The following is a 15,358-nucleotide window of genomic DNA, read 5'->3' on the forward strand; positions in this document are numbered from 1 at the left end:
CACACACACACACACACACACACACACACACACACACACTGCTGCTACCAGTCGCAGACTATTGCTTTAGCAAAAGTGGTTTAGCCACTTGAAATAGTTGCTCTTAATAGCTCTTCTGAGGAATGAAGGAATTACTGAAGTAAAGCGAATGGTTGTGTCAGATCTCAATTCTAATTAACATTGCCACTGGTTGCTGTGGCACTTTATTAAAGTCACAGTTGTTTAGTAAAACAGAGATCCCCTAGAGGGTGATTCTTGAAGGCAGTGGAGGACTGGAACTCAAATGCTCATGAAAATAATGGGAAAATGTGGAAATCGTATAATTATGGTATTAACAGAAATTCAGAATTCAGTCACTGAACCAATCAACAAATAGTTTCCAAGCAGCTTGCATCCAGCTCTGCAAAGGTTTTAGGGGGACAAACCCATACTCACACACTGTAAGCTATATAAAACTTGGTCTCCATCACTCAAAATCTTACTGTGCTTCTTTATGACACAAAACTATTGGACAAAAAGTAGTTAATTACAATTAAATGTTTTATTTTCATTGTTATCTATGAAATATATTATCTCTATACTATTTGCTATATATTTAATAGCATTCAAATAACAGAAAATGAGTGTGGGCTTGAAAAAAGATGGAGAGCTTACTGGAAGACATAGATTCTTAAACCAAGATTATATCAGGTGTTTAAAAAATAATTATTATTAATGTTAATGGAGTAGAAATATAGAAAGAGAACTTCCCACATGGGATGAAGAAGGTGAATAAAAGCTGAGGTGTCCTGACTTGGCCCTGCCAGGCCCACCTGAGTGAAGAAGCACTTTGGGGAGTGAAGTCAGAAGCCTTGGCTTGATCCTACATGGAACAATCTGAAAATGACCTCAGCTTCTGTGTAGTCAACCTTGACTGTTTCTGCTGTTGTGAGAGGGGCCACCATGGGATGCAAACAGGCACGTGGAGGACAGACAGGTAACATGAGCGAGTGAGTGCGAAGAGGTGCTTGCGCACTCCATACACTAGAATGTGCCTTGCTCTCACGAAGGAAGTTCTGTTTGCCATTTTTCTTGAAATTTGAGGCCCTGTGATCTAAGTTATATATTTTAACATTTGTTAGAAGCGTAGGTATGAAGAAATATTTCTCCATTGCAAGGAAAAGCAATTACAAATCGACAAATGTCAGGGCTGAGTGATGGATATGCAGGTGACCTGGAAAGTACAGGACATCTCTAGGGTACAGAAGCTACTTAGAGCCAGCTGATGCTCACCAGGAGAAATGGTCAAAATTCCCAGATTTAATTTTTAGTCTGCTACATCTCTCAATGTTTAAATAGAGCTCAATTTTCAAAAAACCATTAAATCTAATAATTTGCTTTCTCTGGTCATATAAGACCTGAAGGTTATCAATTCATATTTTCTGGTTTGTAAAATCAAGTGATGGCCATTCAGTGGCAGCATGAATTTGACCTTAAAGCAGAGAAGTTGGGTTATGGCAGAAGCAGCAAGTGCGAGTAGACATCCTGCTCTCCTGGCTTTTGTTTTCTGAAAACTGCAGCCCCTTGAGAAGGCTATGCTAAGGGTAGAAAGGAGGATTAGAGAGAGACACATGGCCTTTGATGGTCCAGAAGGGAGCGGAGTTTCTTAACTCTGAAAGAGGAACAGAGGTCTGGCATTCCATGAATAATGGTAAGGACCAGCAGCATAATGCCTTCCTGGCACCGTGGCATGGCCTCTGATTGGGAGGAAGGACAGGTGGCATAGAGTTTTCATGGGGCCGTCACTGAAGCTGGATTTTGTGCTTCATGGTTCCAACCTCCACAATATGGAATTCTGTACTTCCAAGAGCTCTTTATGCTTGGAAACCAAACTCCCCCGTGACAACCAGTGTGAGCCAAAGACTAGGAGGTCCATCTTGTATATTTTGCTCTCAGCAGTCCTGGGCTTTGTCATGACCCACTTCAGGAAAGCATTTTCACCACCATTCATGAGTCAGCCCTTCAGGTCCAAAAGGAGTCCTGTGCTCACAAGTTCAGAGAAGTGAAAAACAGATATGGATATAATTTCATTGAAAAAAAAAAGAAATGTGCCATTTTTTGTATACACATTTGTAGAGTAAATTTTGTGCTAATGATAAATGTATGCATAACGTATAACATAGGGGTTAAGTACTGAGGTTTGGGTACCCAGCAGATCTGGATGTAAATCTGGATTCTGATTTTTATTAGTGATGACATTGGGCATGTCCCTTTATCTCTCTGGGCTTCATCCACAAAATTAGGATGATAATAGTACCTAACTCATAGATACTACAGAGAATGAAAGGTCAGGATTAAATAAGATAATATATGGACACTCTAAGTATGGTGTCTGGAGCACAATATTAAATAAACACAAGTCATCACTATGATTCCATACACATCTGCAGATTTCTTTGCAGTAGAGCTCAGAGAATCACTGGTCTGAGGTAATGAAGAAAAGTTTTCCATAAGTAGTGACATTCAAGCTGGGACATGAACTGTGAGAATTGATACAGGAAAGGCAGAGAACTGCAGCAAAAGCAATCATGAGTTATTTTGCTGGGGTTGGTGAGAGCTCTGCCTCTAACATGACACTTAGCACACCCATACCCCAAACTATGGTTCTTCCGATATTTGCAGCTCTAATTCATATTCTAATCATGTCCATGATGATTGGGAAGGTCACAGCAATGTGAACTTGGGCATTAGCCCAAGGCCTAAGAGTGGGTACCTGGGAAAGAAATCAGGCAGAATGGGGGCCATTTGATATAAGCAACTGGAAACTGGGGTTCAGGAAAGGGAACTGCAATGAAATCGAAGAGTGTAGTTCTTGAAAACTGAATTTTTATCAGTTGGCTTATAAGAAAGATGCTTTCCTCTTGAACATTGTGAGACATATTTACTGTACTTTATATGATAATGCTGGAATGACTGGCTAACTTTGCTGATAGGCCTCCTGGCAGCCATAACTCAAAATTTATGAGTCAGCCCTTCATATCCAAGAAAAGTCCCATACACACAAGTTTAGAAGAGCGAAAACCAGGAGAGCAGCTCAGAATTGGGCAGCAGGGCTGGGAATTGTGGAACAGTACTTCTGACAATAACTCCTGGCAAACCATAATAAATCTGTGTAGTTTGTTTTTTCTTTAGTGCAAGTAAACCCTGATTTACAAGACTGCAAATAAATGAATACTTTGATGGTTATGACTTGAAATTGTAGAACACTTTCATTGCCCAGTTTCTCTATCTTTACAGAAAAGATAAAGGAAATCTTGCCATGTAGGTCATTATGAGGATTGAATTTACAAATGCATAGGAACGCCTAGTCCAACGCTGGTTTATAATAACTAGTAGAGCAAAGTTTATTCTGTTTCCATTTAATTTTACTGGAAAGGTCTCTGGTTTTGTAATAGAACCAAGACTGACTGTTTCCTCTGGAAAGCTCGGCTTATTGGAAATACAATCTAAGTTTTCTTTAGCTATAACTGGCTGTAGGACTAAAATTAGTACAGCGGCCTGTGCTGTCCTTATTTGTGCATTTTTTGACCATGATTTTAGGCCCGTGTGGCAGCCATTTTTGGATTCCCTTGAGTCTGCATCTATGGAATTTGGAGAAAGGATCAGGTGCAGGCTTAAGACTTGGTTGCTGCATTATACACAGTTATCAAAAAGTCATCTTAATCTCTCACAGCGTTTCTTTTCTGCCCGGTAGCAGCCATGTTGGCAAGGATGTGGGAAGCACAAGAAAATACTGCTATCTGTAAATGTACACATTTTCTTTAATAAATACCTGAGTTGACATCCATTCATCTATCAATTCAGTTTTCCCTTTGTGTTTATTTTCTAACAAAAATGTATTCAGCAGCTACTCTGTTCGATGCAGGGGCCAGGTGTCGGGGGTGGGGGCAAGATAAATAGGGTAGCATAGACTCTGAACTCCCAGAGCTCATAGTCCAGCAGCAAAAACAGAAAATAAAACAACAGGTTCTTATAAATGTTGTGACAGGGAAATGTTCAGCACAATCATATGATTTATTCTCTGGGTGAAAGGAAGGGAATTCAGACAGGCTTCCTGGAGAAAGTAAATTTGATACTAGCATGATGAATAGGAGACAGGCAAACATGCGGGGATGGAGTGCTCCCTGCAGCTCACTCATAGAAGTGTGGATGGAAAAGATTTCCTCTTAGAACCTGATTACTATTAAATGTTTTGCTATGGGTACATAATTCCCAAATATTTCCTCTGTTCTTCTATTTCTTCACATGTCCTGGCTCCTTTGGGTGCTGTGGTGGTAGCAATAGTCCCAAAGACCTCCCTCTCCCTGTATCCGCTCCCTGCTTTGCACCATGCTTCCATAACTCCTAATCAAGAAGCAAGGTCTCTTTTCTACCCCTTGAATCTGGGTTGGCCTTGTGTCTTGCATCAACCAATAGAATGAGATGGAAGTGACTCTGGCCCATTCTGAACTTCTGCCTAAAGAGGCCATGAATGCTTCCATGAGCTCTTTTCCAACCCTACCACCACCATGTAAATGAGCTTGAGGTGGCCTGTGGGAGAATGACACACGTATAGATCAAAGTCAGACGTCCCCAGACTCCAGCTAGCCAACCCCCAAGCACGTGAGAAAGCGTAGTACAAAATACTAGCAACAGCGACTTGACCTACAGCTGACCACGGATGTGAGTGTGAGCCCAGCCACAACCAGAAGAAGCATCCAGCTGACCCACAGACTCATGAACAAAACTACATGAGGGTCGTTTGAAGTCACTGAGTTTGGGTGTAGTGTGAAACAATCCACTGATATAGGCACCATGGTCTATTTGAATTTTGCTGTTTTTCTCTCCAATGGAAATACTTTATTATCGCATGAGTAGAGCATACTCACTGAAAAACAAAAGGCCAAAGTCAAAAGTCAAAAGCCAGTCTTCCACCCTTTGCTTCACCATCCACTTCTCAAAGCATCACTTTTTTAGCCATCTTGGTTTCACCACTTAGGGTGCGTGTATTGATAAGACCATGGGTTCCCTGTTACATTCATTTCTATTATGCAACAGGCACAACACACCAACCTGGTAGAGTTCAGGCTTCCACTGTAATTTGGGCTTCACGGTAGGAGATTGACTCAAACTTCTGGCTTGGCTCGGTGGCAACCCCAGGGAGCTGTGGACTTCAGTATCTATGAGCCTCAAGGCTGCCATTCAGTGTGAGATCAGGCACCAGATGACATGCTCCACACCTGCTCCCCGGTTATAACTGGGTGCCTGGTTATTTCCTCAGGGAATGTTGGCCAGACCCCGTTGCTAGGGTCTGCTCACTATTCTCACACTGCAGAGTTTAACTCTCCCTTTCTGAATTCTTGTAGTAAACACATGACAGAATTCTCATTTGGAGAGGAATGTAAGTTACATCCCCAGTAGCCCCACTTTCATTTCTCTGTGGAAAACTCTGACTTCTGCCTGCTAGACTCTGTCTCCACCAGAGAAATAGTTTTATTGCATTTCTCCTGATACTGGTGGGAGGGCTTTGAGAAACCACCAGAAAAAGGAGAAGTGGGAGTCAGTTAACCATTTTAAATAGCCAAAGTGTGTCTTTATTAAAGCTGGTTACAAAATAATAGAAGGCATACTCTCATATTCCAAAGCAGAAAGCTAGACCACAGAAGCAGAACTTGCAAAGGAAGTGATAACAGCGAATTTTGTTGTCTTTAGCTGAGCTCTCGTCTCTAGCCGAGGGAACTGGTGGAGGCTGAGAGGCTAGACACCAGGTATTAGAGAGCCTTTGAGATAGACTTGTGAGTGTGTGCAAGATGTCTCCATCCCCACCAGAGAGGGGCTGAGAAGTGAGCAGTGTCTGCCCCAGTGGAAAATCAAGTGACAGACACTTTAATGGAACCATGTGGAAAGCTAGACATCTGTTTCTAGCCATCGAGGGGACACAATGGAAAAAAGAAAAAAAAGTACAAGAGGTTGGTTGAAAGGCCTGTGATCACAGAGCAGAAGGATGATGGGTGGAAGATGTGTGTAAATTGCATTTCCCATGACGGGATTAGGACGTGGTGAGGAACCCTAGAGGTGGTTTGGGTCATGTGACTGCCTGGAGTGGCAAGTACTCTGCAGGATGTGGCTGAAGGCTCACTACAGGATGCCCAGTGGGCAATCTGCCAGGAGGTCTGCAGAGGAGAGATGGCCAGTCACAGGTTGCCTTCAGGGTTCACTTGAAAGCACCCCAAGAAGAGAGGTGTTTGCCTCTCTTCCCTTCCCTGCTATGGCCAGAGAGTGCGACACCAGTTTACGCTCGTGCCGGTCAAGAAGCCCCTTTCTGCTCTCCCGTTTTCCTCCTTCTTCCTACATCTCCCCTCGTGAGGGCAGACATAGTGGGGACCAAGTTGGTGGCAGAGAGGTAAGAACATGGAAACAAGGCAGAGAGAGAGAGATGTCGTCTCCTCTGGGTGCCAGGAACAGGCCTACATGGGCCAGGAAAGGAGTATTTCCTTGAAATAAATTCAAACATTGTAATTAATGTAAAGAGCTAGGCGTTTAAATTGTTATTTCAGTAAGACTTCCTGTGACTTGAAGAAACTGAAGAATTTTTAATTATCAAAATGAAATGGAAAGTTCTGGGACTTGTTCTCCCACCTCCCCACCCCAGAGCAGGTTGGAACTGGTTTGTGGCAAGAAAAAAGTAACATTGTTTTTGTATTGCATCTAAGGTCCTCTGTGTTCAAATTAACAGTTAAATACACACGTTTAAAGGAAATAGAACCTGATATAATTACAAAATTTGCCTTAAGATGATTGCAAATTATATTTAACCCAAATTACAGAATTTATCACCTTTGTGAATCCTCTGTGACCCATTTAAAATACTGCCTTATATTTACATACCATGTGTCAGCTTTCAAAATACTTTTATACGGGCTATCTCGTTTGATCTTCACAAAAACCTCTATAATTATGATCTGGTGTTATGATCTGATTATTTAGGGGACCAAACTGCATTTCAAGAGGAATCCAATACTTTGTCCAGACTCATTGTTAAGTAGTAGACTCAAATCAAGAAATAGATTTTGCGTTCCTGATGCATAGTCCATCTCTCTTCCCATAATTTAAGTACATTGGGCTTCACTCCTCCCACCTGTATGCTCTTAATTTCATTAATTTATTCATCCATTCAATTACTCACCTGTTTCTTTCAGTAGTTATCAAGCAAGCCTGTGCCAACCGGGGGTGGCGGGGGTGGGGGTGGGTGGAGATTGCTGTTAACCACAAAAGGTAAAAATGTCATTTTTTTTTAAGATTTTTATTGGGGAATTGGGGGGATGGGAACAGTGCTGGGGAATTGGGGGAAGGGGAACAGACAAGTTGCTGTCCTTTTGTTCTTCAGTCTAGTTGTGGAGGACATTGCTTCACTCGCCCAAGTTGGCACCATCATTATGCTCTTCCCGGGTGAGGCAGATCAGTCGCCGGCTTCTGGACGGCCGCTCACTGCGGCTGCTGGCCGCTCACGCTGGCTGCTGGGGCTACACACGGTAGCCCATGGCAACCCACTGCCACAGGGGCTGCAGCCTATGCCGTCGCCAGCAACTCATGGCAGCCCAGCTCCAGGTTGAGCTGTTGTTCAGCATCTTAGCTGTGGAGGGCAGTGTCACTGGCCCTTGTATGTGGGATCTGAACCGGGGCCCTCTGGCGTCCCAAGCCAGTTCTTAATCATCGCGCCACTCGGCCGGCCCCAAAAATGTCATTTTAATTTGTGGTGAAAGCTGCCAAGGAAAATGACACTGCACTCCCTCTGGAGTGTGTTACAGCGCATCCTGATGATATGGGAACGGAGATCGCAGGTGAATTAGGAGAAAGAACAATCAAGGGAGTGGACCCAGAAGGTGCAATGAGCCTGTGACACGCGTGTGAGAGGCAGAGTGGCTGAAAAGAGGACAGGGTGCAAGGGACAGTGGCCAGGAAGGAGACCGAGAGCCTGATAAAGGGACAGGCCAAACTGGCCATTTCAGTGATTGTGGCCTTACCTAAAGATGACAGGAAGCCTTTTATGGATTTCAAACTCCTGGGATTTTACACTCAGGGATCTGATTTACAAAGTCAGCTAACATATTATCATCCTAAACCCCGGGAAACAGAATTACAAAGGTAATATGCTGCCCCAAATAACCTGCCTGGTAAACTCAGAGAAGAGGTGCTTTCTCTGCTCTCCAGCCATGACAATTTTCTGTTCCTATAACTGAGAGGTGATTATAACTGATTGTTTGATATATCTCAAAAATTCTTGGGCACCTGAGCAACCATGTCACACATGTGGGATTTCCCCCCCCCCCAAAACAGCAACATTATAAACGCTTGTTGTTCTTTGGTTCAGTTAGTTACTCATTTAGGAAACCTGTGAGAACACCTCATGATGAGGTGATGACAGATGACCTTCACCTTGAAGGAGCTTATGCCCGTCTATGATGGCGCTTGATCTTACACAGCAAGAGGGCTGGACTCAGGAAGACAGGGCTGGGCTGTGTTGTCCCGGAGCTTGTAGGGTTTTCTATAAACCGTTTAAATTCTTATTCCTATTTTTTCTTTTAGCAAGGTGGTTGGTTAAAGTTATGGGAGATGTTTGGTGTCATGGAATTTGGTGATATTAACTGATGTTTGTGTGTTTCTCTGTGTGTGTATGTCTCTGTATGTGTGTATATGAAACTATTTATGGGTTTTAAGTTTGGGTCTTATGTGTTCAGATTTGCAAAGTCAGCTGACTTATTATCATATACTACGCAGAATATATTGGGAATATACCAGGGGTGCCAAAAAATGTATACACATGACTTCTATTCATCTTTTGTTATTGGTATATATTGAGTATTACAATTTTAATACAGTATTTTCATTTCTTAAAATGTGTATACATTTTTTTTGTCACCCACAGTATATATATATATATATATATATATATATATATCCCCTGACCTTGATTTCTACTAAACATATACATAGCTGATGACATTGTATACTACACAAAAAAATACCTGAAAACTGCTGGAAAAAAATACAACTTGACAGGAACTTCATTCTTATTAGAGAAATTCTGAATTTCCAGCTATTTTCTGATTCTATTGGGGAAATCTAGTTAACCAGGTATAACATTTTAGATAATACAGAAGGTGCCTTCGCTGTTCTTGCCTCCCAGTAAATTAATCCTGTTTGAGAGTCACGATGCCAATATGCTGGCTGGAGTTTAGACTGGTGCCAGCTCCTTCTGTCTTTCACGGCAGGGAAGGCAGCCCCGCCCTGTGCCCTGTCTTTCAGGAGTCCATCCTGACACTGCTCTTATTTGGCAGTAGTTGTATTTCTTTGGAAAGGCTCTGTGAGTATGCTGCACCAACGGTATTCACCAAGAATGCCCTCTTTTTTTTTCTGTGAAAAGTCAATAGAAAACATAAAATATACAGTTCTGTCTGACTTATGCTGGGTTTTTACAGAGACTGGTTCAGGAAGCTTTGTAAGCTGACCGGAATGAAGTATCAAATAATACTTGCACTGCCATCTACTGTCCACGATCGGCCCTGCAATCCCTTCCCATTTTTTTTGTATTTTTTTTGTTGTTGTTGTACATTATATTCAACTTAAGAGTGGTCAATGTGTTTTTGCCTTTTTACTGGAAACTTGGGAAAGGTGAAGAAATGGGGGGGGCATTTTTTGATTAATGATAAATGTAAGTAATTCACCTTTTACACTGGCTGTGGTCTTTAAAATATGGCTTAAAATAATTCATTCAATAAATACTTTGCATCCTTTTCAGGGATGTTACCATGTTATTCAGGGGAAATAGAGGAACAAAATAGACATGATTCCTGTCCTCACAGAGCATACAGTTTAGTAAAGGAAGGGAGGGAAGGAAAGGGGAATGGACAAGTGCCCCAGGCAGAGTGCAGTGTCGTGATTAAATCCCCAGAGGAAGAGAAGGCACGGAGCTTGAAGAGAATCTAATGCTGTCTGGCAGGGACAAGCCTGCAAATGAGGCTGGTTCCGTAAGCTCCACCGTGAGTACCAGTGTGAGGAAGCGGTTCAGACGCCATTGTATTATAAGCGGAGGAGCTGAAAGATCAAATTTGCCTTTAAATAATGAAAACAGCTACCATTTCTTGAGATCTTATTACATGCCGGTCCCTCAGGTAATATTTTTACACTTACTATCTTTTTAAATTTCTTACAATAATTGCCCAAGTAAGTACCTTTATTTCTCCCAGTTTACCTGTGAACCAACTGAGGCTTAGCGAGATCAAGCGAAATGTCCATTGTCATTCAGCTAGTAAGTGGTAAGAATTTAGCAGCCCTCATGAAAAGATTTGTTTTATCTTTTCAACACCGTGGTTACAATGACAGGACTATGAGCTTCTCAGGGGGCTATAAAAATATTTGATATTAAATAATAGTAGCACCAAATTTCCAAAAGAAACTGCCACATTAACATTAATTAATACCATTGATATGCTGATTGAATTAAATCAGTACAAAATATGACATCAGGTCAACTTAACTGTTAAGCTTAGTATTAAAACAATTCCATTCCATTTGGAAACAATTTATCGATCGGATAGTCTAATCCTGGAAGAATTTCTCAGTGTGCATGTTACTGTCTAAAATCATAGCCAATCATGAATTAATTGGATTATTTACAGTTCAACAATTTCAAAGTGAAATTATAAAAATATATTCAAATTATATACAGGACAAATGACATTTAATACGGCACACCAGAGCATCTTATATGTTGGTTATGATGCTGTGATATAAACTTTAAAACAGAGAACTGACTCTGGGTGGTAAACGCACAATATGATATCTAGATGATGTATTACAGAATTGTAAACCTGAAATCTATGTAACTTTGCTAATAATTGTCATCCCAATAAACTTTAATTTAAAAAATAAATAAATAAAAATAAAACGAACAAACAAAAAAACAACGTGTTTGGAATCCATGACAGTTTTAACGTAGTCCTGGCAAAACTGACCCTTATTTTTAGACACCAATTTATCTCAAATGTGTTATTAAAAAAATAGAAAGAAAGAAATGCCATCCTCAGAAATGAAAGTAGAGTTTGCAATAAACATACTTTGGTATATTAAAAAAAGTCCTCTCTCTGAGTTCCATGTAGTCCTGAGTCATTGATTAGAAACTTTCAGCCGCATGACTGATTTGGGAAAATCATGATATGTCTATGCTAGTACAGAAAAATATTGTGTATAAAAAAAAAGAAAAAGGTGCAGAAAAGATACGTCTCCTACGTCTCCTCAGAATTTGTCTGATTTTATTTCTTTGATGTGAGATGAAATTTTTGCTCTATTGAAAATGCACTAATCTCTTATCGTTGTCTAGACACAGAGGTTGAGAACAGTCATTTGTCTTTGCTTTCTGAAAGCAAAGAGAACTCTGATACTTGCAATTGCAGCAGCGGACACCTTAGGAATTACTCTGTCACCATGCCATGGGGCGTAACCATGAACAGAAATCCAATTCACTTTTAAAGGGAAGATGAGAAATAATTGAGAAGTGACTATCTTAAACAAACAAACAAGCAAAGCAATGGAAGATTGTATCCAATAAGAATAAAGAGAAAGAACTTTTAAGTAACTCAGTCCAGGGGGTACTTAGTAAAAACTTAAGTTGATGATGAGTTACTACCCTGGGAACATTACATGATAATATTTGATAATGCTCTATTCCAAAGAGTTAAAATTAGTATTTTCCTTCCTTCCTTCCTTCCTTCCTTCCTTCCTTCCTTCCTTCCTTCCTTCCTTCCTTCCTTCCATCTTTCTTTCCTTTCTTCTTTCTCTCATCCTCCCTCCCTTTCCTTTTTCCTTTCTTCCGTTCTCCCTGTTCCCTGTCTCTCTTCCTTAATCTACTACCTTTGTTTTTCTTTTTTGTGTTCTCTTTACACTTGGTCTTCACTGAAATCACACAAACATCAGCTTTTATTTCCAGGATGGTTATTGATAGAGTTTGCAAAGGACAGAGGTTTGCCTTGAGTGATGGAAGAACAGGTGTCTTCTAGTTCATAATTATTCTCTTAATGGAAGGAGCTTTTTGGGGGTGGGGAGGAAACCTTGATCTTAGATCTCTTTTGAGGCATATGTTCATTGTTTTTGACCCACAAAAGCTTCGGAAATTTTTATATTAGCAAAATTCAGGATAAAATCTTAACGGTTTTTAGTGCTAAGGCTCCTAAGCCTCACAGTTCAAGCCTCGAAGCACAGTGTATTTCCAAAGGTAAATAAGCCTGACAAGTTAAGTTCAATGTCACAGCCCTAGTGGATCTCTAAGGGGTTTGGTTGTAACCAGGGTCTTTCCTAGGATTTGGGGATTTCTTCAGACAATTCTTTTTGCCAAAGAAAACTTGGTGGATCCAAAATGATAAGAATTTGCTTCACCAACCTGGTCCCACATCACCATTAAGAGATCCCAGATACATTTAAGTTAAGAACCATGTGAAACTGGAAAAAGAACCAAAAGAAAAGCTCACACTTAAAAAAAGAAGTCCCTACAATATGACACTATTAAGCAGCAATGTTACAGAGTGTGTGTGTGTGCATGTGTGTGTGCACACTAATGTACGAATGTATGTTTGTATCTGTGCACGCATGTGTACATGTGTTTTTATCATATGAAATATGAAATAATTGAACATTTTTGTACAAGGTAAGTGGCCTAAAAGTAATGTAAGAGTCTCAGTCTGGCACTGTGTCCAACTTAGTTTTGAGCAGAGAGATTATGGGATCAGCAAAATTATGCTATCATAATTTTGGTCTTTAACAACTTGGATATACAAACCTTGGTTTGTGAGTGTTCTGCAAGATGAGCAAACACTTCCAATACATTTTAACTTGGTAAATGGACAATGTCTTGCAATACAAATAGTTTGTTTCCGGAACGAATTATGCTCACAAACCAAGGTATTACTGTATATACACATCAGAATATATAATATATATACAACTATATATATACATATTAGAACATGTATTATATATAATTATATATATCAGAATATACATAATGTAATATATAATTGTATACATATCAGACTATATAAGACAATTATATATATCAGAATGTATAAAATATAATATATATAATTATATATATCAGAATATATAATATAATTATATATCAGAATATATATACTATATCATTATATAAATAAGAATATATGCAATATATATAAAACTATATATCAGAATATATAATACATATCATTATATATATCAGACTATATATAATATATATTTCATTATATATATCAGAATATATAATATACTATTGGCATACAGATGGGTGTTTCTACCCAGCGTGTGGCCCATTTCCTTCTCTGCCAACAGCACTGGGCACATGTCAGCTCTGGCGTCAGTGTGTCACTTCTCAGTAAGTTGGTGATGTCATATCATTTGGAAATAGTTCAGTGAGTTTAATTTTTAAGTGACGTTTATAAAGAAAGGCATTTTGAAAAGCTCTAGTTTATTTGCTATGCAAATATTAACTTTGTTGAGCCTCAGGCTTCTAATTTGTAAATTGGGAGATTCATAGTGAACTCTGTAACTCTAAAAAGTGTCTTTAGGATTAGAGATAACTTAAGTGTAGCTTAAACAGAAGCTGGGATGTACCAGGCACTCAATATCTAACAGCTAATAATAGAAATGTTTGTGATAAAAGCGGAGATGTCAATTTTTCTTTTTATGCCTCATTTTCCTTTACTCTATCTAATATCTTCAGATATACAGTAAAACCTTGGATTGCAAGTAACGTGCTTTGCGAGTGTTCCTCATGATGAGCAAACATTTCTAATACATTTTAACGTGGTAAATGAGTGATGTCTTGCAATATGAGTAGTTTGTTTCTGGGACAAATTATGCTCGCAAACCAAGGTATTACTGTATCTGAAAATCAGCATTCTCAGTATGCCATAAATTGTATACTCCTTGGATAAAGACAACTCTTTCCATCCCAGATTCTAATATCCAAAGTATCGTGTCAGTGTCTTAAGTGGCAAATCTGGGCTCCTTAAATAGAGGAAGAGTTAGGGGAACACTTCTTAGTTTTGAAAAATACTATTATTATGAAATAATGCAAAAGTCTTAGAGGACGTTTATAAAATTTAAAACAAATTGAGATAAGTTAGAGAATGTTACATTGAAAACATAAATACAAGCATAATGACATAGACTTCAAAACTAGAAAGAAAGAAAGAATGAGAGAATAAAAGGGGAGGAAAGAAGGGAGGAAGGAAGGAAAGAAGGAAAAAATTGGAGTGAGTGAAAAAGACATTTTAGGACAGAGAAGCCCTATAGACCAAAGCTGAAAATAAAGCACCAAAAATCATCATGTCACTTGCTTTTTCCCCTAATGGGGTGTTGTTGCTCTAGCAATCACTCTATAGAAACTAACTCTAAATGGGGTAAAATGTTTAAGGGAACAGGAGTTATGCTTCCAGGGATTTTTTTTCTTTATTCCCAGGAGCTCATCTTCAAATAAATCACCATTTTAGAATCAACTCTTATGAAATTGTTTCATCGCTTGCCAATGATTACCCAGCATCAGAAGTATTTTGGTGTCTTGAAAGAGCACGTCGCAAAACAAACCGGAAGTCTGCAAGCTGTTTCTGTCACTGCCGACTTGATTCAACTAACAGTTTGTCTCTCCACCTTGTCCACAGAACCGAAAGTGAGCTGCAAACTGGGACGGTCTGCGTCCACATCAGGTGTGCCCCCTCCTTCAGTTACTCCTCTCAGGCAAGCCAGTGACCTGCAACAGAGCCAGGTACCATCATCGTTAGCCAATCGTGATTGACTTCCTGTGATGCAACATGCCAAACGCTTCTCACCTGTCTGTCCTGTGTTGCTGTGGACGAGTTTTGCGTTTGCTTTTACTTTTCTATGTGTGTATGGGTCGGGGGGATGAGTTGTGGCCGTCTGTGTTTCCATCCCAGAAGGAAAGTCTTTCTTCCCTGTGATTGGTGAAACTCTCTTTGCTGTTACCGAATCTTCTGTGTCTCTGGTTTCCATCATTCTGTAATATAAATGTAGTAAACCTGTACTATATGTATTGGCGTAGCAGTTATTTTTTAAACTTCTTTCTCTCTTCCACATTTTGTGTACTTTGATACTGTCTCTGAAAATTTATCAACATTTGATAAATTTATCTACTTTGTTTTCTGTAGATTTCCTTTTAAATGTTTTGTCCACGACACTTGCACAGATGTTGTCAATGGATTTGTACATATCTTTTAGCTCTTATCCTATTATACTGTAACAATTGTGGTCATTTTACTTTCATTTTTATTTA

At 39.7% G+C, this 15,358-nt stretch overlaps 1 protein-coding gene across 1 annotated transcript in view; it reads left to right on the top strand.

Annotated features, from left to right (window-relative positions):
- NYAP2 (neuronal tyrosine-phosphorylated phosphoinositide-3-kinase adaptor 2) overlaps positions 1–15,358 on the top strand; it is a 64,772-nt gene that overhangs the window by 4,964 nt on the left and 44,450 nt on the right. Inside the window, exon 3 of the mRNA XM_019668061.1 lies at positions 14,730–14,833. Coding sequence (XP_019523606.1) covers positions 14,730–14,833 — 104 coding nt within the window. The remainder of the gene's footprint in view (positions 1–14,729; positions 14,834–15,358) is intronic.

Source organism: Hipposideros armiger, unplaced genomic scaffold (assembly GCF_001890085.2).
Source record: "Hipposideros armiger isolate ML-2016 unplaced genomic scaffold, ASM189008v1 scaffold_514, whole genome shotgun sequence".
NCBI lineage: Eukaryota > Metazoa > Chordata > Mammalia > Chiroptera > Hipposideridae > Hipposideros > Hipposideros armiger.